At 47.7% G+C, this 27,625-nt stretch overlaps 1 protein-coding gene across 1 annotated transcript in view; it reads left to right on the forward strand.

Moving 5' to 3' along the window:
- Positions 1 to 2,173: 2,173 nt before the first annotated feature.
- LOC142589606 (glucose dehydrogenase [FAD, quinone]-like) overlaps positions 2,174 to 27,625 on the forward strand; it is a 53,277-nt gene continuing 27,825 nt past the window's right edge. The window contains exons 1-3 of the mRNA XM_075701105.1: positions 2,174 to 2,456; positions 13,759 to 13,961; positions 27,154 to 27,349. Of these exons, the coding sequence (XP_075557220.1) occupies positions 2,303 to 2,456; positions 13,759 to 13,961; positions 27,154 to 27,349 (553 nt within the window). The 5' untranslated portion in view covers positions 2,174 to 2,302. The remainder of the gene's footprint in view (positions 2,457 to 13,758; positions 13,962 to 27,153; positions 27,350 to 27,625) is intronic.

Raw genomic sequence — 27,625 nt, forward strand, 5'->3', positions numbered from 1 at the left:
TCACTCGCCCGCTTCCTAACCAGCACCGAGCCGGTGCTTCAGCCGCCGAGGTCATGTGACACGCCGACGAAGAACATGTTTTAATCATCGTCGGAAGAAGACGATGTTCTGGTCTTCGCGCGCTGTCTACCATCTTGTCAGCTGCTATAATTATTGTAAATATTCGGTAAATACACGTTTGACTGTTTTTAACCACGTAACAATATTGATATTGTTATTGATCTATTGATATTGACCTGTTCATATTCCTCTACTTTGGGTAGCGCGCCAAACACAAGGACAAAGAAAAGTACAAGACGTCAGGAGCATCAAAGTCTCAACTGGCATACTTATTGAAGGAACAATGTTTATGCTTATTTAGCAATGCTGTGGTAAGCAGGACGACGGGCACGTCAAAGCAGGACAAACGGTGCAGGGGAGGATAGAGAATCAAGTTGACCCAGAAGTGGGCCAAAGGGTGCCGTTCCAGCCTGGAGTGAACGTTTCTATCCAGAGGTGTGCCCTATTGAGGCGGTTTTAGGGGAACGACTGATTTTTTTGGCCGTGTTTACGTAAATTTCTCTCCACCCAGGAGCGAATAGCATTAGCAGGTACGAAATAATAAGGTAAGGACCGGGTAAGGAGAACTGTAAATGCTCAAAGGGGAGAAGAAAAAGAAACAAGCAAGTTGCCTACCTTACCTCGCTACAACAAAAGTCATTCCGCAACTACGCCTTTCTTTTGAAGATTTCCACATTCATTCACACAGCCCTCATCTTAGTCTATCGCACCGACTGCTGACGTTTGGCATAGAAGAAGAAGGGAAGCCGCTGTTGCGTTGATGAAGACGAGTGTCCTTGTTGAAACTTTGCCTTCAGGCTGACGCCTCAGTTATCCGCCACTAATGATCAACACAAACGCCAGTCATGAATGTGAAGGGCGGGATGTAAGAAATTAATGGACTTGTTTACAGGCGATTGCTGCGTAAGGATAATATGCCGCAGGCTGTCACGATTCTGTGAGCAAGCAGTGAACAAAAAAAATCTAGATATTGAGTGTCACAGCGCAATAGAACTAAATGATTGTCACCACATCGAAATGTTTTCGTCGCGCTTACTGTATTTCACGAACAATGACGTCAAATTCCGTTATGATCAAATGGGAAGTCAGATATTGAAAATCAAAACCCGTTTGTTTACAAATAGCGGCGCGACACGCTAGTTTTTGTAGTCTTGCACATTTTTGTGTTATTTCTCCGTTACTATTCACGATCGAGTGTGTAAAAAAAATCGCGTGCAAAGAACTTTCACTTGTTTAGAATACCGTGCCCCCGCCTTTTTGTTGTTGTCTCGTGCGTTCCGGTTGAACAGACACTGAATAAAATACCATAGCAGCTATATCCGAACAGTTGATCCTCTTAAAAAAAGGAAATGTTTAGCTGCTTGAAGTAGCAAGAAAAATTAAATACAACAATAAAAGCTGTTGTGCACAGGTTCTAATACACACGGGCAAATGCGCGACTAGAAAAGACATTTCAGCGAGGACCAGAAGACACTACCAAGGGCAAACAAGTAAAAAAGTAGAAAAACCGCAATACGCATACCCTGTACTAACAACTGGTCTTGAACTGCCACTAAACAGCGTCATGCTTGCTTTTCATTTCCACTTCCAACACTATGGCACATGTTTTGTTTTCCCTCTTACTTATTTTGCCCTCACATGAAAGACATCAAGAGTGTCATTACGTCAATGAATTCACTCTGCCGCAGTCAGGTATTCTACTGCAGGTGACTTCAAGCATATTTCTAGGTATTTTTTACCAGTCGCGAGCGAGCCTAAGCCCATCCTTAGCATAAGTGCGACGGTCAATACGAAAAGAAGGGAGAAACACGTAGATGACCGCAATTAGGAAAAATCCGAACTTTACAAATGAGCGCTGCTCTCAGAAATGTCACTAATGACGAACTACGTTTTCATAAGGTTAAAAAGTGCCTCCTTCGGGACTAACCCGACAGCCATTGCTGCGAAGCTAAACAGCGTTCAGTGTCAACGTACAACTTCTTAGCAAGTAAATGTCAGTTGTATTAAAAACGAGTTATGCGGCACGCGCGTTTCTCATTGGCTGGTGGAATCTTAACGCGACATACGTAGTACCAATATGCTACTATATAGTCCCGTGGCTTGCTCCCAACCTTAGTGGATATCTCGGTATCAAGACGTACATTACTTGCACTAGCAGGGTTGTAGAAAAACGAAACTCGTGTTCAGCCCTTGCGAGTGCAGGGTTCTGTACTTTTGTTTTTGCTAGAGACGCTGAGTCACAATGGCAACGTTAACGGTAAAATTAGCCGTCGTCATTGTATTGGCCATTGTTTGCAACGCTTCTTCCGATGAACAAAACCAGAATACCCAAGATGGAAATCAAGGCTCAGCGGGCGGCGATGAGCGTCTTCTGAACTGCTACGATTTCGTAATAGGTAAGTCAATGTGCTTTTCGCCGAGACCAAAAAAAAAAAGAATGTTTACCTAGAGCAAGGGTTCCTAACTATGAGCCGTATTTTGAGTGTCTAACTTCTTGGTCATTATTTAGAAGAACTTCTTGGCCGGAAATTTGGTCAGACGCGATAATGGTTCAGATGGGCTAAAATGAGCCCAATGAGAAAATAGAGGTTGTGTTTATTACAACTGAAGTATTTCATTGCACAAAACAGAATTATGAGCCAGTTCATTTATCTTTATAATATAACATCAAAACATCATTTGGTAGGAAAACCAAACCGTAAAACAGACAGCACTGATTTCTAGGGACTTTTTGCATTCACAGATAGTACTATGGCTGCAAGTTAGTAAGCTGAATAAAGCTATTATGGTGACAGAGTGACCAGTTGCTATATATATATATATATATATATATATATATATATATATATATATATATATATATATATATATATATATATATATATATATATATATATATATTGCCACATCTACTACGCGCCACGTAGAGAACGACAAAGATCTCGCGCATCGCGGAAAAGAAGAAGCGGTTCCTGCGCGATCGTTTTTCAGTTGGCCGGCAATTAAAGTGTCCTGCCGTTTTTTAATCAGTTCCTGCTGCTTGTGAATAGCGACACTGGTGGAGGTGCGAGGTAAATGTTCGGGACGCCTGTCAATAGCCCCACATCAAGTCCAGGACGTTTTCCGCGTGTCAAAACACCGGTTCACCCCGCCAGCCGTCGCCTACTTGGCCTTAGCCCATAATTTGGTCTCCTCTCTGGGATTCTGCCTGTTTCCGCGAGTACCCAAACCATGGCAGACCCAGGCCCTGCACAGGTGATTCTTTTGACACCTCGATATCCCGTGAGCTTCCACGGCAACGCCTACGAGGATGCAGAAGACTGGCTCGAGGAATACGTGCGCGTAACCAAGTATAATGAGTGACATGCTGGACAGAAGCTATCCCCTGTGTATTTCTCTTTCTCTCTTGAATACGGAGCCTGCACGTTGTTCGTAAATCGCGAGGGAGTCTGGCCTAGTTGGAATGAGTTCTGCCGCCAGTTCCTCCATACATTCGGGAGCACCGAAAGGTGAGACCACACGCAGCGTCTTCTAGAATCGCGGATTCAAAAGCCGAATGAAACTGTCTCGTCTTTGTCGTCGTGCGGACCCCGATATGTCCGAGGCAAAAAAAACTCAGCCACCTCATGCGCGGCGTAAAGGAGCAGCTGTTTGCCGGTCTTGTGCGGAACCCGCCGACAAGCGTCGATGAATTTACTAAAGAATCGACGGCCATAGAGCACGCGTTACGCCTACGCAGCCACCTGTATGATCACCTGACCAGCACTGGACCGGCAAGCACCGCAGCAGTGACGGTCACAGACGAGGGCTCCTTGCGCTGGCTGATACGCGAAATTGTTCAGGAAGAAATTAATAAGCTCACTGCCACGCCAAATCAATGCACAGCTGTGTCGTTGGCTGAAGTTGTGCGCAAAGAAATAAAGCAAGCGTTTGCGGCTCCCGAGCCAAATTCCCAGACGTGGCAGCCCAGCTACGCAGATGTCCGTCCGCCACCACCTCCGATGCCCACACCGCAGTCACATTCCCAGAAGTCGCAGCCCAGCTACGCAGGTGCTGTCCGTCGACCACCACGTCCGATGCCGGCGCCGCAGTATCACCAGCAGTCAGCACAGGCATCCCCTTGGCATCATAGGGAGCAACCGATGCGACCACCGCCTCACAGAAGTGACATTTGGCGCACAGCTGACTACAGGCCCTTGTGCTCCCACTGTGGGGAAGCGGGCCATATCTGCCGTCATTGCCCTTATCGCGTCGAAGGGTACCAAGCGTTTCCATCCACTGCTTCTCGTCGTGCTTTGCAAGGCAGCCTAGCGAACATCGACGCGAATTCGACTAACTGGCAAGCTGATTCTCCAAGTTACCTGTCGCGCTCCCCTTCTCCAGGACATAGCTTTCCAGCTGCGACACGCAGTTCCACTCACATGGTCCGAGGGTGATCTCCCAGCCCACGCCGGGGAAACTGAAGGCCGTGATTTCACGGGGGAAGTTTGCCACACGTCAAAGTGCCGAAAATCCCCCATTGCCGTCGAACGTGAAGCCGATACAGCCAGATGATTTGACGACAGACGAGATTGTTAGCGCCGATGTTACTTTATCATTTGACGGCCACGACGTGATGGCGCTAGTAGACACTGGGGCGGACTTTTCGATCGTAACTGAAAAACTGGCGGAGAGACTTCGCAAATTGAAAACGGAATGGTCAGGACCGCACATTAGAGGTGCTGGAGGCCAGCTACTGACACCGACTGGCAAGTGTGCTGCAAGGGTAAACATAGGCGATTCATCATTTGTCGAAAATATTGTTATTCTCCCCGACTGTTGCAAAGATGTAATCTTAGGTACGGACTTCATACGCAAGTACGGCGCCGTCATCAACATACCAGAAGGTATACTAACCTTTCCTGGGGACGAAAGTGCAGTGCTACAGCGCAAGTCTTGGCGCAGCATAGACGACGTGACCATACCACCGTTATCTTGCCGTCTTGTTTCCGCCAGGTGCGACACAGAGTACGATTGGGAAGCTATTGCCGAGTAGATAATTACGCTTTTTCTCACTCAAGATATTGCTACGCCCAGAAATTTTTTCAAAGTAATGCATGGGCAAACACAACTACTGCTGTCAAACTTCAGCAAAAAATTAAATTATGGGGTTTGACGTGCGAAAACCACTTCCTGATTATGAGGCATGCCATAGTTGAGGATTCCGGAAATTTCGACCACCTGGGGCTCTTTAACGTGCACCTAAATCCAAGTACACAGGTGTTTTCGCATTTCGCCCCCATCGAAATGCGGCCGCCGTGGCCGGAACTCGATCCTGCGACCTCGTGCTCAGCAGCCCAACACCATAACCACTGAGCAACCACGGCGGGTAAACTTCAGCAAGCAAGGATGACACATTGCAAAAGGCGCAGCAGTTCCTTACCTCGACGAGATTGCGGAATTCGCCGAATGCTTTGCATTACAACAAGGAGAGCAAGACGCTTCGCCACCGTTACATGTTCCTTTAACGTGAGCGCGAGCTTATCACCAGCGGAAAGGCAGCGCCTTGTGGACCTGTTTCTCTAGTTTCGCGATTGCTTGTCGTCGACATCCAGAGTTGGTCAGACGCCACTGACGAAGCACCGGATTATCACGGAGGAGACAGCGAGACCAATCCGACAAAACCGGTAGCGTGCAGCACCAAAAGAGCGCGAAGCGATCCGAGAGCAAGTGAAGAAAATGCTCGACGAAGACGTTATCCAACCACCAAAAAGCCCACGGACATCGCCGGTAGTGATGGTCAAAAAGAAAGACGGCAGTCTATGTTTTTGTGTCGACTACCATAAGCTGAACCGGGTGACAAAGGAAGACGTATACCCATTACCGCGTATCGACGATTCCCTCGACAGGCGGAGGCATGCCCGCTACTTCTCGTCGATGGACCTCAAAAGTGGCTATTGGAAAATCGAGGTTGACGAGACATACAGAGAAAAGACTGCTTTCGTAACGCCTGATGGGCTTTTTACAAATTCAAGGCCCTGCCTTTAGGCTTATGCTCAGCTCCAGCAACTTTTCAGCGACTCGTGGATATGGTTCTGTCAGGCTTGAAGTGGCAGACACGCCTAGTATACCTCAACGACGTCATATTTTTTTCGGAAACGTTCGAGGAACACCTCAGACGGCTGCTGGCGGTTATATAAACAATCCGGTCCGCCGGCCTAACACTGAAAGCAGAAAAGTGTCACTTTGGTTTCGAGGAACTCCAGTTCTTGGGTCATGTTGTGAGTCAACAAGGCGTCCGCCCTGACCCCGACTAGATCACGGCCGTCGCAAATTTTCTAACGCCAACGGACAAGAAGGCAGTGAGGCGTTTCCTAGGTGTCTGCTCCGTATTACTGAAGATTTATCGCCAATTTTCACATATAGTTGCACGGTTAACGCACCTTACAAGAGAAGACGTTGCCTTCGTATGGGGCGAAGAAGAACAAACAGCGTTTAATGATCTCCGACAGCGCCTGCAAACACCTCCTGTACTGGCTCACTTTCACGAGGACGCCCTACCATGATTCATACGGACGCTAGCAACGTAGGTCTAGGCGCTGTACTCGTGCAGAGGCATGACTCAGCCGAGAGAGTCATTGCATACGCAAGCAGGACGCTCTCACGTGCTGAGTCTAATTACTTGACCACAGAAAAGGAATGCGTTGCTCTGGTATGGGCAGTTATGAAGTTTCGCCCGTATCTGTATGGCCGTTCTTTCAGTGTTGTCAGCGATCATCACTCACTTTGCTGGCTTGCGAACTTGAAGGATACGTCCGGTCGCCTAGCGTGTTGGAGCCTAAGGCTTCAAAAATTCGTTGTGAAAGTGGTGTGCAAGTCCGGAAGAGAGCACTCCGAGGCCAACTACCTTTCAAGGTCACCGATTGATCGCCAATCACCGATCACATTCCTCTCTCATGCGGACTGTCCTACATTGGCCAGACAGGTCGTTGCATTAATGACCGCATGCGTGAGCATCGCTATTTGTTACATACAGCTACAGAAGGGAACTTGCCGTTGCATTGCAAAAAGCACGATTGCCGACCAGCTTTTGATAGTGTATAGATTGTGGGGAGAGAGCGCAGTAAACTGGAAAGAGAAATAAGCGAAGCATTCCACATCAAGTAGTTGGGCGCGCATACATGTGTGAGTGAATCTTCGGTCCGTATCAATGATAAAGAGCTTCAATGTTTAAATTTATCATGTTAATTAAAGTGTTGTTGCCCTTGTCGGGAAAGGGTGCGACTTGGCTTCTGTGTACGTGTATATACTTTGTTGATATTTTACTATAAACCTTGTTATTGTTCTTGGTTGCATACGAATGCCTGGTGGAGATTTGTGGAATGCATTCCCAATAAACTTCAGTTGCAAGTCAAGCGTTGTCCTGTCCATTTCTTTTTACTTGTTCTCGCGTCCGTACTTGCTGGAACACCTTATACGTTAGTAATGTGTAAATAGAGCTTTTGGGAAACCCTTGTACACAACGTAACAAATTCATGTAATATATATATTGACCTATAGAATTTGTCCGCTTTAAATTATCTAATGGATGCCGTTTACGGAACCGCTATTAGTATTCTTCACGGTGAGCTATTAATTTGTAAATTTGTGCTTCTATTTCTTTCGATCTTTCGTATGTTTTAAAATTCTTTCAATAACATTAAGCCCCTAAACTCAAATTCCGCGTGTAACAGTCACTAGAATTTAACGTTCCCTCTCAAATGCAGCAAATTTCATTAATATCGGTCAAGGGGTTATCTCAGAAAAACATTCTTGCGTTTTACACGTACTTGAATAGGCTGTGTCGGAGTTGGGCCCCAGCTAAAGCATCCTCTTGAGGAAGCTTTACCTCGGGCCGAACTCTGACGCCAATTAGATAAGAAAAACCGCTCAATGTAGGCGATTTTATTCCTTTTGAAAGCAAACAAAAGTGATCTATAGACGAGGAGAGCGTTTGATTTGGCTGTTCAGGCAAGGCTGCGGGTCATCGCCCGATGCTTGCGTCAGCAGCTAGTAAATTTGACGTCAGGAGGTTTGAATGAAAACATATTGGAATAATTTTACGTTATTGAGCTCGAGAACTACAAGCAGAAAACGTTTTACGAAGCTAAAGTGGATAATATACAGATATAGTAAAATTTAAATGCTACTGATTTCTCATATCGCTTTTGGACCTTTCGCATAACACCAATGTATATTTCTCATGTTAAATAAGAACGCCCACTTTGAACACCTCATTCAGAGTCGCGCCTCCCTTGAGGAGTTGCTCTACAGAAGCCCTTAGAGTTTCACATTGCGGATGTAAGCTTCGCAACAAAATCGACACTTTCACACGAGGGCGCAACATTGAAGCAGATAATACTCAGCATAAGGCTGAAGGCGTCTCAGAGTGCTGGCGTGATGTAGAGCGCCGCTAGCGTAATTGCAGGCGTCCTACTCCGATGGTGCATGAGGCGAGACCGAAGGAAAAGCATCGGCGTCAGCAGCGCCAGAGGAAGGGATTATAGATATATTTAACTTGACGTTTGCTAATTTGCGTCACTCCGTTTACCGGCACCCGCAGTTGCTGCTCGGCGTGTCACCCCCCGCCCCCTCCCCTCTTCTTTTTGTCTTGCCACTCCCTCCTATTTGTTAACGCCTGTAAAAAAATTTCAGGACTTATTGCGCTGATTGTATGAAGCAACTGATTAATTATATTTATTCATCGATCACATAGACTAGCTAATTATGGTGAGAATTATATTATACTGTAATGCGGTTTCTTGAGTAGTCATTAACGCGACCGTCTCAGTCGAGCGTCAGACACCGAGAGCGCGAGCCCCTCTTCGTCGGCGGGCCGATGTTGATAGTGCGTCCATAGGGCGCGCCAGTCTTCTTCGCTACAACTGCCCCCTGGAGAAGAAGGAGCCATCCTGGCGACTAAAACAGAAGCGAGGACAAGGGGGTCGTAATAGGGTTTAAGCCTCTGGACGTGCACTGTCTCGCGTCCGCAACGCCTCAAGTCAGTGGGCGTCAGCGGCTCGACGACGTAGTTGACTGGCGTCGTCTGTTGTACGACGCGGTAGGGACCGTGGTATTGAGCGAGGAGTTTAGAGGATAGACTAGGGGTGCTTGAAGGTATCCAAAGCTAGACTAGTGAGTCCGGCTGGTAGGTGCAGGGAGGTCGGTCATCATCGCGACGGAATGTTTGGACTCCGGTCTTCCACCGTGAACGAACGGGCCAGCTGACGGCCTTCAAGTATTGCAAGCTGCTCGGCTCAAAAGCGACATTTCTTCAAGTTGAGCTGGATGCCTGCCTCGGTGATGCACTGCAGGACTTGTTCGAGACGGTACAGATGTGTGTAAAAATCTGGAACAAAGACGACGACATCGTCAAGGTAACATAGGCATGTCTTCCATTTTAGCCCGCGTAGGAGATTGTCCATCATTCGTTCGAATGTAGCAGGGGCGTTGCAAAGCCCAAACGGCATAACGTTGAATTCAATAGGCCGTCTGGGGTCACGAAGGCTGTCTTCAGGCGATCGGCAGGATTCATAGGCACTTGCCAATAGTCTGAGCGTAAATCCAGAGAAGAAAAATACTCTGCGCCTTGCAAACAATCCAGAGCATCGTCGATGCGCGGTAGAGGGTAAACGTCTCTGCGAGTTATTTTTTTTTATTTACATGTACCTTACAGGCCTTCGAGAAAGCATAGTGTAAGGGGGGAAATACGGTAACATTAGTATGGAATCGGGAAAAAATAAACATCAGTATAATGAAAGGAGTGTGCACACAACATGAAAAATTAATACATTAGCAAATACAATATCTAGAGCAATAACAATAAACGGCAAAAAATAACATAATAGCATAATAACATTGTAAACGTTCTTGCATGTTATACAGCGGTAAGTATTGTAAAGAAATTGGGACCATTGAAATTCTTTTTTTAACTTGTAGAAAAAATTTGACGTGTTTAGACAGTTGAAACGGCATATTGATCGGTTAGCAGATTGCGAAATGCACTGTGTTTAGATTGGCAAGCGATGTTATCTGGTAGAGCGTTCCATAAACGGACCGCACGGGGCAAAGCTGAAAAATTAAAAGCGTGTGTGTTGCCATAAATTCGGGTGTAGCTGAACTGATTGTTCAGTCGTTGTGATGTCGAGGATGCTTTTTTCAGGTTTGATAAGGTGAGGCCAACTGGGTGAACGAATCTACGAAATAATAATAGAAGAGCAATATCACGGCGAGTAGGTAGTGGTTGCAACGAAAGATCGATTTCTATTTGGGTTACACTTGGCTGGTTACTATAATTTCTTGCAATGAAACGGCTCGCTCTAGTCTGGATGCTCTCCAGGAGTTCGATAAGGTAATTTTTATGAGGAGACCATATACAAGAGGCGTACTCAATTTGTGGCCGTACAATAGTTATGTAAGCTAGTTTTCGTAGTGGTGAAGGCGCACTTCTTAAGTTGCGGCGCAGAAATCCTAAGGATCTGGAGGCGTTAACTGAAATGGAGGTGATGTGTTTAGTCCATGAAAGATTGTGCGTAAGGAGAACTCCTAAGTACTTATATTCTCTGGTGTGGTCAACTATGTTAGAGTCCAAATGATAAGAAAAGTGAGAGTTAACAGTTTTTCGAGAAGACGGCGGTAAGACGGCGGTAGTCGACGCAAAATCGAATTGAGCCATCTTTTTTCTTAACCAGGACTACAGGTGACGCCCAGGGACTATTAGAGGGTTGAACCACTCCACGCTCAAGCATTTCGCTTACTTGATTTTCAATAACATGGCGCTCCGCGGTTGATACACGATAAGGCCTCTGGCGCAGTGGTGCGTGGGTGCCGGTGTCCATCTCGTGACGTACAGTCGATGTGCGGCCTAGTGGGGCTTGTTGACAGTCGAACGTAGATTGGTATTTCAGTAGAAGGTTGAGAAGCTGAGAACGCTGCGTAGGGCTCAGGAAGGCATCTAGTGAGCTATGGAAGACGTCTTGCGTAGGCTGGGTACAAGGCAAGCTATAAGTCAACGAGTTCACGTCTGAACAGGTGTTGTGAAGAGGTGCGTCAAAGATTGTCAAAGAGGCTGAAGACGTCCAAGGCACTCGCCACGACGTAAGACGAAGGGCGTGGCCCTAGTGTTCGAAATGAGCAGTCGCGTGCAGCCACCGCTGACAGTTAGGACAGCGAAGGGAAGGGAACACCGTCGGCGAACAAAAATGTCCGATGGGACAAACAGGGCAGTAGTGTCAGTGGCGAAAGAAGAGCAGGCATTCGCAATCACAGAAGAGCGAGGAGGGATCATGGCGTCTTCTGTAACGGCCAGTTTGTCACCAGAATCGTCAAAGTCATGTAAACGGGTATCGGGAAGCTGAGAAAATTCAACTTCGGCGCCAGAACAATCAAAGAATGCCTGATGATCGGAAAGGAAGTCCCACCCCAAGATGACGTCGTATGAACGGATGAGAGGACGACGAACTCGACTGTATACGTGTATCCTTGAATGACGATGCAGCCGCTACATGCGGCAACAGGGGTAATGCACAGGGAACTTGCTGTCCGGAATGACAGCGCAGATAAGGGCGTCATTACTTTTCGAAGCTTGCGGCAAAGTTCTTCCGTAACTACTGAAACGGCGACGCCTGCACCGACTAATGCCAGTGTGACGACTTCTTCTACAGATACTTCGATTACGTTCGTCGGAAGAGAGCCAGGCTTTGTGTGGTTCGACTGGAACGCAGTTCTCGCGTCTTGAACTGCGGTAGCTAGTTTTCCTGCTCCGATAGGGCCGGACGCCGCCGCATGGGGGAAAGGGGGATGGCAAGCGACGATCACGGGCACAAGGAATGACGTTGCTCGTAGACGGCAAGTGCGAGTCATTTGGTGGCGAGAAGGACGAAACTGGCGAAGCGCAGGAGCGGACAGGTTGGTCATTACCTTGAAGCCACAAACGGCGGCGACAGTGCCGTGCCGCATGACCAGGGATTCCACAGAAGGAGCACGCGGGACGATTGTCGGGTGTACGCCAGGGCCCCGTGCTACCTGGTGATCTGGTGGTGTGCACTGGAGGGATTGGACGTGGCGGTGCAGCAAACGGTGGTGCTTAAAAAGTCGATGGAGGTGGTCGTGCTGCAACTTCGGCGTACCTTAGAGGTACAGGCAATGGTGGCGCTGCACGAGAGGACTGAATAGCTTTGGACACTTGTTCCTGGAGCATCTGACGCAACGTAGGAGCCAAGGACGGCCTAGGCCCTGGGACGGCGGTGAGTAGGGATAGCTGGCGGGCGTCTTCGGAGCGTATAAAGTCCTTGATTTCGCCGAGCAGATGGTCGTTGTTAGTCACAGCAGCTAAAGTTGCAATGGAACTATCGGGGACCGAAGAACGTCGAGTGAGTAGACGTTGCCTCCCGAGTTCGTCGTAGCTTTGACAAAGTTCCTCGACTTCGACCACCATCTGCAGGCTTTTCGAGAGCAGCATTTGGAATGCGTCGTCTTCGATTCCCTTCATTACGGGACTGATCTTGTCAGACTCAGTCATCGATAGATCGACGCACTTGCAAAGGTCCACAACGTCTTTTATGTACTTGGTGAAGTTTACACCGGGTTGCTGGTAACGGCTGTGCAAGCGCTCTTCGGCACGGAGCTTCCGCACCTCAGGGCGACCGAAGACTTGCGTAATGGGCGCCTTGAAATCTGGCCAGGTGCTGAGATCGGATTCGTGGTTGTGGTACCACACGCTAGCGACACCCGTGAGATAGAAGTTCACGTAACTGAGTTTTGCAGCGTCGTCCCATTTATTGTGGGCACTCACCCACTGATATGTCGAGAGCCAATTTTCTACATCGTATTCGTCGGAACCGCTCAAGATCGGAGGATCACGTTGACCAGGACAAATTAATGTTGGCGATGCCGGAGGTGTTATTTGGCTGGCGTCGTCAGGCATGATGGCCGGCAGTGTCTGATTACGTAGTTCCAGGGTGGTTGGGGAAGTACTACCCAGCACTGCTCTACCAAATATGCAATGCGGTTTATTGAGCAGTCAGGAACGCGACCGTCTCAGTCGAGCGTCAGACACCGAGAGCGCGAGCCCCTCTTCGTCGGCGGGCCGATGTGATAGCGCGTCCATAGGGCGCGCCAGTCTTCTTCGCTACAATACATTAACATGCATGCAATAAATGACCTACCATTCATACCTTTGGGAATAGGGTAGCCATTTTCCAGAGTTTCAGTAACGAACACAACCTTCGAGCTGTCTGACCTTCAAACCATCTCTGTTAATGAAAACGCAACGTTGAGCATGTTTGTGCAATTTTTAGCGAATGAGTGAGCAAATTGAAAGAGACGATATATTTCACTGTCGACCTCGCTTTATTCCGAAACTGGGAGACGAACGAGTAATGGATTTGGTAATCCCCCTCCCTCCCTTCTCTAAGGTTTTATTTATCATAACTAGCCCTCAGAAGCCCTCATCAATCACATAAAGAACAGTAACTCTAAGCCACGCGTATACGCATCGCTTCACACTTCCGCTGCACAGCCTCCGCTCAGCGATCGGCACGTACCCTTGGCGGTTCGTATATTTTCTATCGCGATAAAATGTTACAGGGCACAAACTTCCTTTACGAAAATATGTGGCACTTGTACATGTATGCAGATATCTCGATGCCAAATAGTGTTCTTCCTCTATGCACATTACAGTGGGCGCTGGTTCTGCGGGCAGCGTTGTGGCCAACCGACTGTCTGCCAACAACACGTTCAAGGTTCTTCTCCTCGAGGCCGGCCTAAACGAGACGGCCGATCTGCTTGTTCCTTTCTTCGCTCCCTTTGCAGCGAAGCCTAGCAACACCTGGATGTACACCACGATACCGCAAACCAATTCGTGCCTCTCTTTCCCAGGACAAGTAAGTTCGAGAGTTTTCGCCGCATTGCATTAGGCCAGTATTAATGCCAGCTTACCTTATAAAATGAAGCACGGAGAAGCACGGGGCAAATGAACTGTGTTCTCTATTGACACGCATAATGAATAAAGAAAAGGGAAATGAAAGTGGACAACTTGGCGCCTGGGGGAGTCGAATTTAGAACCCCTGCACCACGCCTGTGATACACCACCAATTGAGCTACGGCGGTGGTGGCTGTTCTACAGTGTACTTTATTGGGTATTTCTGTATGAGTGGCCCGTGGAACAACCATCGCCGTGGCTCAATTGGTGGAGCGCCTCCAGATTCTTGCGGGGGTTCGCCCTTCGGCTCCCACAGGCGCCGCGTAGTTGTTTCTTCCTCTGCCATTCATCTTACTCACTTAAAGAGAAGCTTTCGTAGCGTCACACTGCGAGCATTCGCCTTAATAAACGTTACCATGTTTAAAGTATGTGCTTGCGTACGAAAGGGTTCACCGTTGAAGGAAACACGCATTCGCATCGATGCACGTCTGAGAAGGCCCACTGCTCTGGCCGGCGTGAACGTCAATGCATTGCGCAGCGACGTAGCTAGCAACGAGTGCCACCTGTCACTGCTCTTCTCTGTAAGGCTTGGCACTTTCCATTGTAATGAGGATTCGTCGCCGGATGCGAGATACCCTGTGTGAACGCAACTTCTGTAATCGATCTTTCAATCGATCTTGTAATTGATCTTCTGTAATAGAGTGTTCAATAAAACTACGAATATTTTTCAAGCACAAACTTACGTGTGCTTCTTTTTTCTCCCGTAGTTTTGATGCCAGGGAAGATTGTGTGGCGAGTGTGGCGGAATTCGGTGGCTAGTCGGAAAAAGGAAAGAAGTAGCCGGAGCGCAAAATGTAGAACCCAAGAGTGCTGTGTCGGTCTTGTAACACAGTGCTCATAATACAAAGTTTTAGTTTGTCCTTAAAGTGCGGGAGTTTACGGAATAACATAGAATAAAGAACCAACTTTAGAGAAGGGAAAGTACCTTCTACAGTGGTACGCCAATAAGAAGCGGCAGCGCATGGAACTTATCAGAGGGCCCGACAGATGGCGCTACTTAAACAGGATAGGAAATGCATTTCTTTTAGTGCAATATCCAATATGGCCGCTTTTTATTGGTGGCGTACGCTGGGTACGGGCCGTGCTCGCCTTGCTGGCTTTGCGGCATGCCTCAGCTGCCGCGTTTTAATTGCCAGGAGACTAAACAGCCTCTACTGAGGCCCATACAAACAAGCCACAAGTGAGTGAAGAGGACGTGCGACTTTATTGACAGAAGAAAAGCAGTGCACCCTGCTCCTACAAGAGCAGAAATAAAATTTGCATTTGCAACTCCTCACTTTCGTCGTCAAACACGGCGGTCTGGTAACGTGTGACAATCAGCAGCGCAAGCAAATTGGGCAGTGCCCCACCTGTTTGCATTGACAGCCGCCGTAATTTGCACTGCGAATCAATCGGGTGACGCAGGCACCTGCTGCCATGGCCTACCCAGAGACATGAACTACCCGGCATTCTAGCATTACCTTCTTTCTTACCTGCACGTTTATATTTGTTCTTTAAGTGGCCGCTAATGTGTCGCTCACACTCAAAATGGACTGGCTCTCAAAATGGACATGGTCTGTTTTGTGAGAATCGCCATTTCGCAGCCACTTTTGCAGGCCTTTCCACCCCATGTGGATATCAACTTCATACACTTCGAATCATGTTCTTATGTATGATAGTCTCCGTTCACGCCAAATCGCGGCCGAAGAAGGCCACAAGCACACTTTACCCATGGCTGCAGCAGGAAAGGGCGAACAGGGAGCACCAATCACAGTGCACGTAAACATGGAGACTATGTCGCTGTGCGAACTGCAGGAGCAGGTGCTTACCTCGTGAGGCCGTTGCCCTATGCAACTGACCAGGCCGCCACATCCGAGAAACGTAACACGGCAACCATGATCAAGTGGGACAGCATTGAAACAAGACTCTGCAATCAAATCACTTCAGCATACTCTAACATAACGCCCAATCTATACATTGGCACTATACACTATACATTGGCTACGATCAACATGACAACAGTGAGCACGCACGCACACGGGTCGCTTGTGGCACATTCAACCATCCGACTGTAAGCATAGTGCTTGCATTCGTCCCACATGGTAGTCTGGTAACAAGCAACGACCAGCAGCGCAAGCAGATTGGACAATGTGTCCCACGTGTTTGCGCCGACAGTCGCCGTTTAAGATGAGCAACCTGCACTGCGAAGCAATCGGGTGACGCAAGCATCTGCTGCAGCAGCCAACACAGCGACATGGAATGCCGGGCATTTTAGCGTTACCTCCTTTCCAACCTGCACGTTTCTTTTTGTTCGTTCGCATGCCACTAATGTGTAACTCATACTTGGTGCCCCACATTCTCTAAATATGGGCATGGTCGGTTTTGTGGGCATCAACATTTTGCAGCCACTTTATCAGGCCTTTCCACACATGTGTATATCAACTTCATACACTTAGAACCATGTAATCACGTATGAGAGTCTCCGTTGACGCCAAATTATGTCCGCGGAAGGCCACAAGCAAAATTTGCACATGGCAGCAGCAGGAAATGACGGAACTGGGAGCACCAATCACGGTTCGTGTAAATTAGCAGTCTATGTCACTGTGCGGACTGTAGGAGCAGGTGCTTGCCTAGAGAGACTGTTTCCCAATGCAACTGACCAGGCTCCCACATACGAGAAACGTAACATGGTGACAAGTACCAAGTCGGACAGCAGCGAAACCAGGTTCCGCAATCAAGCACTTCAATGTAGCTTGCGCAAAAACGCTGGCTGTCGAGCAAGAATAGCAATCCTGAATGAAACTAGGAATTAAATATGGAAATAAAAAAGATTTCGTTTGTGCTGTAAAATAAGGAGCAGTGAAGCTGTGTCTAGAGAGAGGCAACGACGACGAGAGAGAAAAACCTAGTTTCGGTGCTCGATCGGCTACACTATTTCTCGCTGCTCTATCGTTCTAGTCGCGAACGCTTACTGCCGAACGTGCTTCGCGACATCTGGTGGTAGGTGCTGGACCTTTTGCAAACCTGGAACTCCGAAGCCGAACGATCTCTGTCACATATACCATGCTTGAAGGGAGTAGTCCTACCGACCCAACCATAGCACCGCCTCCGGTCGTCTGTCCTGGTGCGCTACGCCAACGGGATCCTCCCATATTCAATGGCACTGACTATCGTGACGTAGAGGACTGGCTGTAATCGTACAACCGAGTGAGTGCCCACAACAAATGGTCTGAAGCTGACAAGCTTGGTTACGTACCATTCTACCTTTTCGGGGTCTAACCCCCCCCCCCCCGTGCAGCTACTGGCCGCCACAACAGCCCGTGCGCCCACCTCGCCAATATTTCCATCAGTCTCCGCCCGCTGTTCTTAATCCATGGCGCACCCATGACAAGCGGCCTATCTGTTATTCGTGTGGCCTGCCTGGGCATGTAGCACGGCTTTGCCGCCAGCTCTGATGGTATCCTTCGGATTCTCCGAGGGCACAAGGCAATGGTTTCGACTTTCCGTCCCGTTCCGCTACTGCCGCTCAGCCCTTCTAAGCCTCGCCTCCTGCTTCCCGAACCTTCAATACCCGTAGGTCTCCGTCTCCCCGTCGGCGTTCTCTGTCGCCGCTGATCCGTCGCCCTGAAGCTATCCGAGAGGAAAACTAAGGACCGCAGTTCTGGAGGCAAGAACTGCGATCTCCACGAACTCCTCAAGACCTCATTTATTTCCTGCGAACGTCCTCGGAGTTTATGCAGAAGACATTGCCGTTCATGCACTTGTAGACACAGGAGCAGCAATGTCAGTGATTTTGTACCAGCTTCGTCTTACCCTTACAAAAGTCGCAACGCCATATTCAGCCATTTCATTACGTACAGCAAGCGCTGCGCCAATTGAACCCTTAGGGAAGTGTACCGTGCGTGTTGTTATAAGCGGCGCTTTATACCATGTTGAGTTCGTTGTTCTCCTTCGCAGCTCCCATGCCATGATTTTAGGATGGCACTTTCCGTCCTCTCATCATGCCGTTATAGATTGTGCCCGTGCTGAACTCGCGCCGTCGCCATTCTGTACCAACGTTTTTGAAGATACTGATGACGCTTCCGGTCGTGTCTTCGTCACCGCCGACACCGAGGTTCCTCCGTACTCTACCGCCCTTGTACCCGTTTCCTGCGTTGGGTTTTCCGACTCCACAGTTCTTTTCATGCCGTCTAAGCTTGTTGCTCGCCGTCATCCTTTCTTGTTTCCTTTTGCCCTTCTTGCCATTCGACAAGGTTTCAGCGCACTATATGTATTGAACCTGTTTCCTTGCCCTGCTAGCCTGCTCCACAATGAGTGTCTTGGCTATGCCGACGAAATCGAACCAAGCTTCCTTTACGACGTGCCTGACAACCCGGCTTTTCCTCCGGTTGATGCTCTGGCTCTTCAAGCTTCTCCTCCCACGCCACCGTGTGACCCAACATTTTTACCAGTGTAATGATCCCAACCTCACTCCAGCGCACCGCGCCCAGATCGTCCATCTCCTAGACCACTTTCGCACGTCATTCGACCTACAACAATCTCGCTTAGGCCGTACTTCCACTGTTGTCCTTCACATCGACACCGGCAACCATGCGCCTTTGCGCCACGGGCCGTATGGTGTATCCGCCACGGAGCGTAGCGTCATCGCTGAGCAAGTTGGAGACATGCTTCAACGCAGCGTCATACAACCTTCGCACAGTCCCTGGGCTTTCCATCTGGCCCCCAACTTCCGGGAGCACATCAAGGTAGCCCCTATCCCCAGAAGCATGCACCCAGAACATCATGCCGATCGTCGCCAAGCTCGCGCAAAAACTCTACGGACAAAATATGGCAGTCTCCCCACCACACTATACACAGATGCCGCACAGTAAACCCAAAAAGCAGCCATGACGGCCAGCGTTGTCAACTATAACCTACAAGAGGTGGTCTCGATGGCGGTCCGCACTGCCAGCGCCCTCGTAGTGGAGGAGACAGCCATCGCCTTGGCCATCACCTCTAGTCTGACAAACGAGTACATCACAATTATTACCGACTCCCAGGCAGCTTGCCGTAGCTACGCGAGAGGTCGAATATCTTCAATCGCCCACCGACTCCTCAAACAAGCCTCCCAATTCCCGGACGTTGAAATAGTGTGGACTCCAGGACACGAGTCCCTCCGTGGAAATCAGCGTGCGCACGCTGTAGCCCGAGCTCATGCCTCCCGGGCGCCACAAGAGAGGGATACAGACGCATCCATGGAGCCCGTACCTTTACAATACAACGCCATACTACAACACCACAGATTGAACAGACGACAATACCCACCTCCACACAAGACCCTCTCACGTGAAGACGCCGTAACATGGAGGCAGCTACAAACCAATACATACCCACATTTAAGCAGACTACACGCAATCCACCCTACTCTATATTCATGCAAATGTCCCCTTTGAAATGATTACGCCTCCCTATATCACACCACATGGGCGTGCCTCAACGTGAAGGCAGCCCCGCAAATACCCAACCCCACACCCGAACAGTGGGAGGCCGTGCTGACTAGTTCGGACCCTCGTAACCAGCAGCAACTGGTGCGGTGGGCCCGGAAAACAGCAAGAGCCGCAGGGGCCCTGGACTAAGGGCGCCTCCCGCACAAGCAGGAAGACACCTGCTTGTCCTTTCTTTATTTAATAAATGTTTCTCCTCCTCCTCCTTCTCCTGTAGTGCTGGGAAAAAAGAAAGATGGCACAATTCGCGTTTGCGTGGACTACCGGCGACTCAATAAGATCCCCCGCAAGGACGTTTATCCGCTACTCCGCATAGACGGCGGGCTAGACTGCCTCCAAGGCGCCGAATTCTACTCATCTTTAGACTTACGATCCGGGTACTGGCAAGTGCCAGTGGCTGAGTCAGACCGTCCAAACACGGCTTTCAACACACCTGACGGTTTATTTGAATTCACCGTGATGCCATTTGGCCTGTGTAACGCGCCTGCCACATTTGAAAGAATGATGGACAACATCTTGCGTGGCCTCAAATGGCAGATATGCCTGTGTTATCTAGACATCGTTATCTTTTCACCGGACTTTCTTTCCCCCTTCGACTTGAACGCGTCCTAAAGTGCATCGCCGATGCTGGCCTCCAGCTTAACATGAAGTGTGGCTTCGCTGCCCGGCAGCTGGTCATCCTCGGTCATGCCGTGTCGAAAGAAGATGTACTCCCTGATCCGGCGAAACTACAAGCTGTTGCCCAGTTTCCGTGACCAACGACCTTGAAAGAACTGCGCAGCTTCATTGGGTTAGCGTCATACTTCCGTCGTTTCATCGGCAATTTTGCCACCATAATAGCACCTTTAACGCAGCTTCTTCATGGTGGCCACAACCTTGCAGCCTGGTCACCGGATTGCGATGCCGCATTCACAAAGCTGCGTCGTCTCTTGACGTCACCACCAATCCTGCGCCATTTCGACCCCAGTGCTCCAACTGAAATACACACGGATGCCAGTGGCATTGGCCTTGGTGCCGTTCTCGCTGAGAGAAAGGCTGGCTTCGATGAGTACGTGGTTGCCTTCGCCAGTCGTGCACTCACTAAGCATGAATCGAACAACAACAGAAAAACAGAAAAAGAACGCCTGGCTATAATTTGGGTCATAACCAAATTCCGTCCGTATCTTTACGGCCGTCCATTTGACGTGATAACTGATCACCATTCGCTGTGCTGGCTGTCGTCCTTAAAAGAACTATCCGGTCATCTTGCTCGATGGGCCCTTCGACTGCACGAGTACGGCATTCGAGTGCTGTACCGTTCTGGCCTAAAACACTCGGATGCGGATGCCTTGTCTCGTTCGCCACTAACAGACGAGGTTAGCTCCCCGAAGGCCTCATTGTCTTCCCTTGCTGCCACGGACATTCTTCTGGAGCAGAAGAAAGTCCAATGGATTGTGTCCATGCTGCGTTTCTTGTCCACCCCATCGACACCCACTACCAATCGCGCATTACGTCGCCAAGCACATCACTTCTCTCTTCGCGACGGGCTCTTCTACCGTCGCGACTACCTCCCGGACGGCCGCAAATTGTTGCTTGTCATCCCGCGGCATATGCGTTCGGATATTTGTGCAGCGTTCCACGACGATCCCCAGTGCGCGCATGCAGGTGTACTGAAGACACACGCGTCTGCGCCTTCGTTACTAATGGTGGGGGATGTATCGATTCATCCGTCATTATTTCCGCTCCTGTCGTGTTTTCCAACGCCGTAAAGATCCCCCTCGTCGTTCAACCGCCCCATTACAGCCTTTGCCTTGCCCATCACGTGCTTTTGATCGAGTAGGCATCGACATTTATGGACCTCTTCCAACCAGATCAGCCGGAAATCGCCGGGTAATCGTGGCCATCGACCATCTCACGCGCTATGTGGAAACTTCCCCTTTGTCCGGCGCTTCTGCACGTGACGTCGCCTGGTTTCTCCTGCGCCACATCATCCTTCGCCACGGAGCTCCCAGGGAATTACTCAGTGACAGAGGACGCGTCTTCCTCTCCGACGTCATCGAGGCTCCTCTCAAAAAATGCTACATCATTCATCGCACCACTACTGCGTATCATCCGCAGACTAATGGCATGATCGAGCGCTTTAATCGCACTCTTGGTGACATGCTGGCCATGTAGGTTGTATCCGACCAAACTAAATGGGATCATGTTCTACCTTTTCTGACCTATGCTTACAACACCGCCACGCAGACTACCACTGGATTTTCGCCCTTCTTTCTCCTGTACCGACGCGAATCTTTTTCCACAATGGATACTATCTTTCCGTACCGCCCTGACACCACGGGAACAACTACCTTATCCGATGCTGCTGCACACGCAGAAGAGTGTTGCAAGGTTTCCCGTATATTTACGCCAGAAGACCAGCAGCGCCAGAAGCACCATCGAGGAACTTCCAATGCCCTTGTAGCTTATGCTCCTGGCTCGCTAGTGTGGCTTTGGGTTCCAGCCTCTACCCCTGGACTGTCACCGAAACTCGCGTTGAAGTACCAGGGCCCATACCGCGTGATCAATTAAATGTCTCAAGTGAACTATATCGTGGAACCCCTCGAGCTACCTTTGGATCATTGCCGTCAAGGACGCGAAATTGTGAATGCCCAGCGTCTCAAGTCCTACTATGATCCGCCTGTGTTGTCCTACCCGTAGGTCGGCGGGGCGGCTTCCTTTTCCGATGGGGAGATAACTGTACTGTAAAACAAGGAGGACTGGGGCTGTGGCTAGGAGAGAGGCAACGAGGACGAGAGAGAAAAACCTTGTTTCGGTGCTCGATCGGCTATACTACCTCTCGCTGCTCTATCGTTCTAGTCGCGAACGCTTACTGCCCAAAGTGCTTCGGGACACATTCAAGAAGCCACTCTACCTTGCAAGCACTGAAAGGCCCAAAAATTTAGAGAAGTTAAATGCTACATAGAACAGAGCGTAAAGATCAATGCAAGACACACGCCAATGCCGCATCAGCTATTTCAAGAGAGGAATTCCTCATGGCAACGTACACTATAACATACTGCTACAGATATGTTGTGCTGCTAGACAGTGGCTAGTATTAGGTATAAGCAAAGAATCGGTCTCCCTTTAATGTTTGGATGAGGAAGAGGAATGATCTCTAACAAGAATGCGGAATAAAAAAGCTTGCATTCATTGAAAAAAATTATACTTGGCACAAATGGAATTTATCAAGGCCAGGAAGCTCACTAAGGAAGGGCAAGCTGAAAGAATTCTTTTCGCCAGCGTCGTCTGTGCTTGTTCAGAGGCTGCAGGTTCATCTGAAGACACAGACTTTTCTTGTGGTTGAGGTAACTGGATGACTCGGCCAATATCCGTGCTGGTGGAATGATGGCGGAGGCTCTTTTCACTCTTGACACAGTCGTCCGTAGACTTGATATCTCATCCAAATAATTCCGGAATGGCTTCTTTCTTCGTGGTGTAAAGCCTCGCCAATTCTGCTCCAGCCCCTTCCTGTTGGTGTAGATGGGTGCTCCCGTGATGACCAAGATGTACTTGGCGCAGACTCTGTTGAGGCAGAACAGTGACGCATGAGATACAGCAGAGATTACCTAACTCATGTAGTGTTTTCTTTTATGTTCGAACCAATTATGCTGAACTGTAAACATGAACAAACGTTCATATCATCCGCTGCAAACAAATGACATCTATCTCAAGACTAGCAAGACAATAGAGCATATTTCAAGCATATTTATTTCTGAACCAGGTGTAGTAGCATATTTATTTCTGAACCTTGTAGTAACAGCCAAAGTCCACACAATGACCTTGTTATAGCAGGCAGCAGCTTCTGTTTGATGCATGGAGTGTGTTGCTTCATACTTGTGCCATCCTCATTGCTGCATGTCTGGAACAGAAATTTTGACTGCTTCAGAAAGTGAATAAGCACAATTTTGCAATATAATATGCGAAAAGGTGTGACATATATATTGTAATGGTTTGTGACTGCCGAACACATGCAAATGTGCACTGTTTGTTCTATGGTGCTTAAGCAGCATGGTAAATAAATAATGTTACTCTCCGTAAAATTGATGCTTGCCTAACTACAATGCATGTCAACAGCTTAAGTACTATTAAGAACACAAATGAGAAGATTTGTGCGCTCATTTACACGCTAGGAGAAATCACACTGCTGGTTTCACAAGCAAATAGATGAAAGACATGAAGCTATTAGAAATGATGCATTCTTTTTCTGCATGAACGTTATGCACTGATTCACTACTGCAAGAATAAATGCCCTGAGGTAAACCAAACTGAACAGCAAGAACATTTGGAACCAAGAGGTACAAAATATGGGTGAATTATCTTCCGTGCAACTGTTTAATACATTAAATCCAGTACTTTAGCTTCAGTTTATCAAAGGGTTATTAGATTCTGTGGACGAAAGAATTTTCCGGCGGACTCGAAAAAAATATATTGATAAGGCTATTCACTCACCCATGGCTACAGCTACAACGAGATGAAAAATGTGACACGCGTTCCGATATCACTTTCTCTTGCGTGAATGTCTGTTTAATGATGGCCTCGCAACTGAAAGTTTATTTCGGAAACAGCAACGGAGGGTCCTGGCTGCCCATACGTAATGCGCAGCATCTAGTTCGTTAACTTGCCTCACCCTGTAAGTTAACGAGACGAATATATTACATAGCGATTGAAGCAGCGATGTTAAACGACTCACTGGTATTTCCGTCTCCAGTCGCAGCAGGATCCGTCGCTCATTTCGATGCAGACGTGTTCCACATGGCTCACGACTGAAACCTAGCTTTCGGGCTTACACCCCAAGTTAAATAACGCGAGATATCGAAGCGCACTAGCCTGGTTTTAGCACAGAATAATCAACCGATGTACGAACCAATGAATCCGTACCTGACGTGCACGCAAACATACCGGTAAAAATTTTTAATCCAGGCCAGAGGTCACGTGGGAGGTCGATGATGCTGAACGCAATTTTCCGTTTAAAATGGCAAAAAACAACAAAGTTGGTAATAAAGAGTACAATGTAAAATTGGGAATGATAATTTTGTACTCTTTATCATGTAATAAAAACAATTCGTTTATTGTTGAAGGAAGTTTGCAGGTTAAAACTGCGCTTATTATGGCACCTCTAGCGGGATATAATGCGCTCGCGGGGAGACTTTTTAATTGGTGTACTATGCCAGTTGTTTTAGCAGCGGCGCTCGATCAATTTTTTCGCCCTCTGTGGCCATTTGTTGAACTTGAGAGTGTTCCGGGCCTGGGAATACTGGGTGAGACGAAACGTTTGCGTGATTGGCCACACTGGCGGCGCCATATTGTGGCCTAGAGTTTAACCATATTTTACACATATCTAACAAACAAAGACACCAAGGACAGCACAGAGGAAATTGCTTGTATTTACTAATTGAAATAAAGAAATGACAAATCAATGGAATTGAAAGTGAATGAAGAAAACAACTTGCTGCAGGTGGGAAACGATCCCACGTCTTCGCATTACGCGTGCGATGCTTTACCAATTGAGCTACGATGGCGCCGTCTTCCCCATCCAATTTCTGGTATATTTATATGTTACTACTAGAACTAACCCTGGGAATGTCAGCCAGCGCCACCACTCACAAACCTTGGCGGCGGATGTGGATTGTGGTGCTATCAGAAAAGATGAAATTGTAACACATGCACTTTCGTTGTTCAATGCATGCATCGTCCCTAGATTGACTTCGTTTGTACCCAAGTGAAATATTCATGTCTGTACAAGCTCGAGTACAGCTTTCGTTTGACCCACAGGCACAAAGTGCAAGTTACAAGGTCAAATGCGCGTCTTTCAACCCTCTGTCTGCTCTTTGTCATTTAAATCATGTACCATTAAGGAGATAAAAGTACCATGCTATAAAAGATAACGAAAATTACATTGTGGCTCAATCCGACCCCACCATTCGACAGGCATGATAAAAAAAAGCAGGCTGGCTTGCAGGGTGAAGCCCAGAATCAGTGACGAGAAGTTTCAGAAGTCTATATTTATAAATATAACTAATGCCATAATATTAACCTGTGTACAATAGCACCCCGATAAATCTACAGAACTTAAGCGGAAGATTTACCTCATACCAGCTCCATCTCCCTTTGAAGTAAGTGTGAAACAGAAATGCTATGATCAGGCAACTGCTGAAGAAATTTGAATGAAATGTATTATGCACACCAGAGCAGGCAGAGTACTTATTTAGGGCCTCTGATCTTTCTGACCAAACATGTAGAAAATAAAGCTTAAAAAATGAAGCACTGAGTTGAGAAACCCCATAGCAATTTACAGATATCTCAGTTCTGTAAACCTCCCTATTTACAGCATATAAATTACAAGAACGATATCTTAGCTTATAGATTACGTGAAATTGGTATAAAGTTTCTTCTCGGATTGAGCATCAGCATAAAATAGGCGCTCTTCAACGTACAACGCCGACGTACCTTAACTCGTCCAAACACTGACGTACCTTAACTTCCAAAAAGATGCTGAGGTTGGAATTACCTGCCGGCCTATTTTAGATTACTGGTCCTCATATTTTTCTTACTGCGCTTAATAATGCCGTTTAACACATATCCCACACCAAATCCTTACACATCCTTACTTTTGTCGTCTTTTCCGCGTGTTATTTAATTTCATTTATTATCATCTTGAAGGCCCGAAGGCATTACAAAGGAGGGGGGGGGGGACAGCGCAAACACGTATAAAAGTGGTTAATGGTTCTTTGATACTTATTACTCTGTTTCATGCTGCGCTATACTGTAGTGAAGCGCCATTGTTTTATATTGTTACCACTGTTTTTATTTTATCATGTCTCCTTACTACGCATGTTATTTCTGATACTATGTTAGATTCTCTCCTCTGTAGTGTTTCCTGTAAGCCCTAAGAAAAAACTAAACTAAAATGAAATAAATAAATAAATAAATAAATGATAGTGAAGGATTTGCGAAAATCCTCCTCACGAATTAGCGGCGGATTTCCCGGCACTGTTTAATATTTATACATTTTTTTGTTTGTTTTACTTGTCTGAATAGAAGTAGCGTACAGAATTGTGATATCGTTTTTATTTCTGAGCGAGAGTTGTACGCTTGAGGCTTCAGTGTGCTTAAATTTTGACATTTGAGGGTTTATTTTTCGCCATACATTTCATGCCCAGCTAAATATCTATCCCCCACAGTCACTAGAGTTGAACGTGATTTTTGAGCGAAACCAACTTAATAAAATTTGATGCAGCGAATGCCGAGAAAGAATGTTGCTAATTCTACGTGTATTTACATAGGAGCACCTGAGGCAAAGCTTCGCGGCGCCTCGAAACTCCAGCGCACATAGTCGGAGAACATCGGCACCTATTCAGGCGGATACGTCTAACAATTATCGTGTCTTTTCTTTTTCTTGTATTGTGCCGTATGTTGGGGCTGTTTTCAACTAGCGCGAATAGTGTTCATTACCTTGGCTGGCCTTTGGGCCTTGCTAAAATAGAGAATTCAATATATGGTAAATTTTCTTTTTGAGGTGGGCGTAACCAATCTTGTCAGGCTCGACATGAAGCCTTCAAGTTCCAAGTGCCGAATTTCATTTATTTATTTGCTTCTTGACCATGGGAACAGGTGGCTGTGATGACCCTAGGCAAAGTTATGGGCGGTACCAGTTCAATCAACTCGATGAACTTCGTGCGCGGGAGCAGGCACGACTTTGACTTGTGGGAAAAAGAGTTCAATGCCACCGGTTGGAATTACACCAGTGTGTTGCCCAACTTCAAGGCCATCGAGTACTTCAATGTGAGCGGCGTCTCCGAAGAAGAGAGTGAGTCGATCCGTCTGTTAAGGCGGCTTGGACGATTCCCAAGTAGGAGACATCGCCCTCTGTGCCTAATTAATGCTTTTGACTTTGGTAATACATGTGAAATTTTGGTTTATTGAAGTCGCGACTTACATTTATAAGCGTATGACTGAAACAGATAAAAAAAAGAAAACCATCTGCCTTTTAGTGTTGTTGCTGCCAATGCTGAATCAAGCTGCGATGACACTTTCCAGGCAATACCGTAAAGTGTTCTCTATATCAGCGCGCACATTTCCGACT

This window comes from Dermacentor variabilis, chromosome 8 (genome assembly GCF_050947875.1).
Source record: "Dermacentor variabilis isolate Ectoservices chromosome 8, ASM5094787v1, whole genome shotgun sequence".
NCBI classification, from domain to species: Eukaryota; Metazoa; Arthropoda; class Arachnida; order Ixodida; family Ixodidae; genus Dermacentor; species Dermacentor variabilis.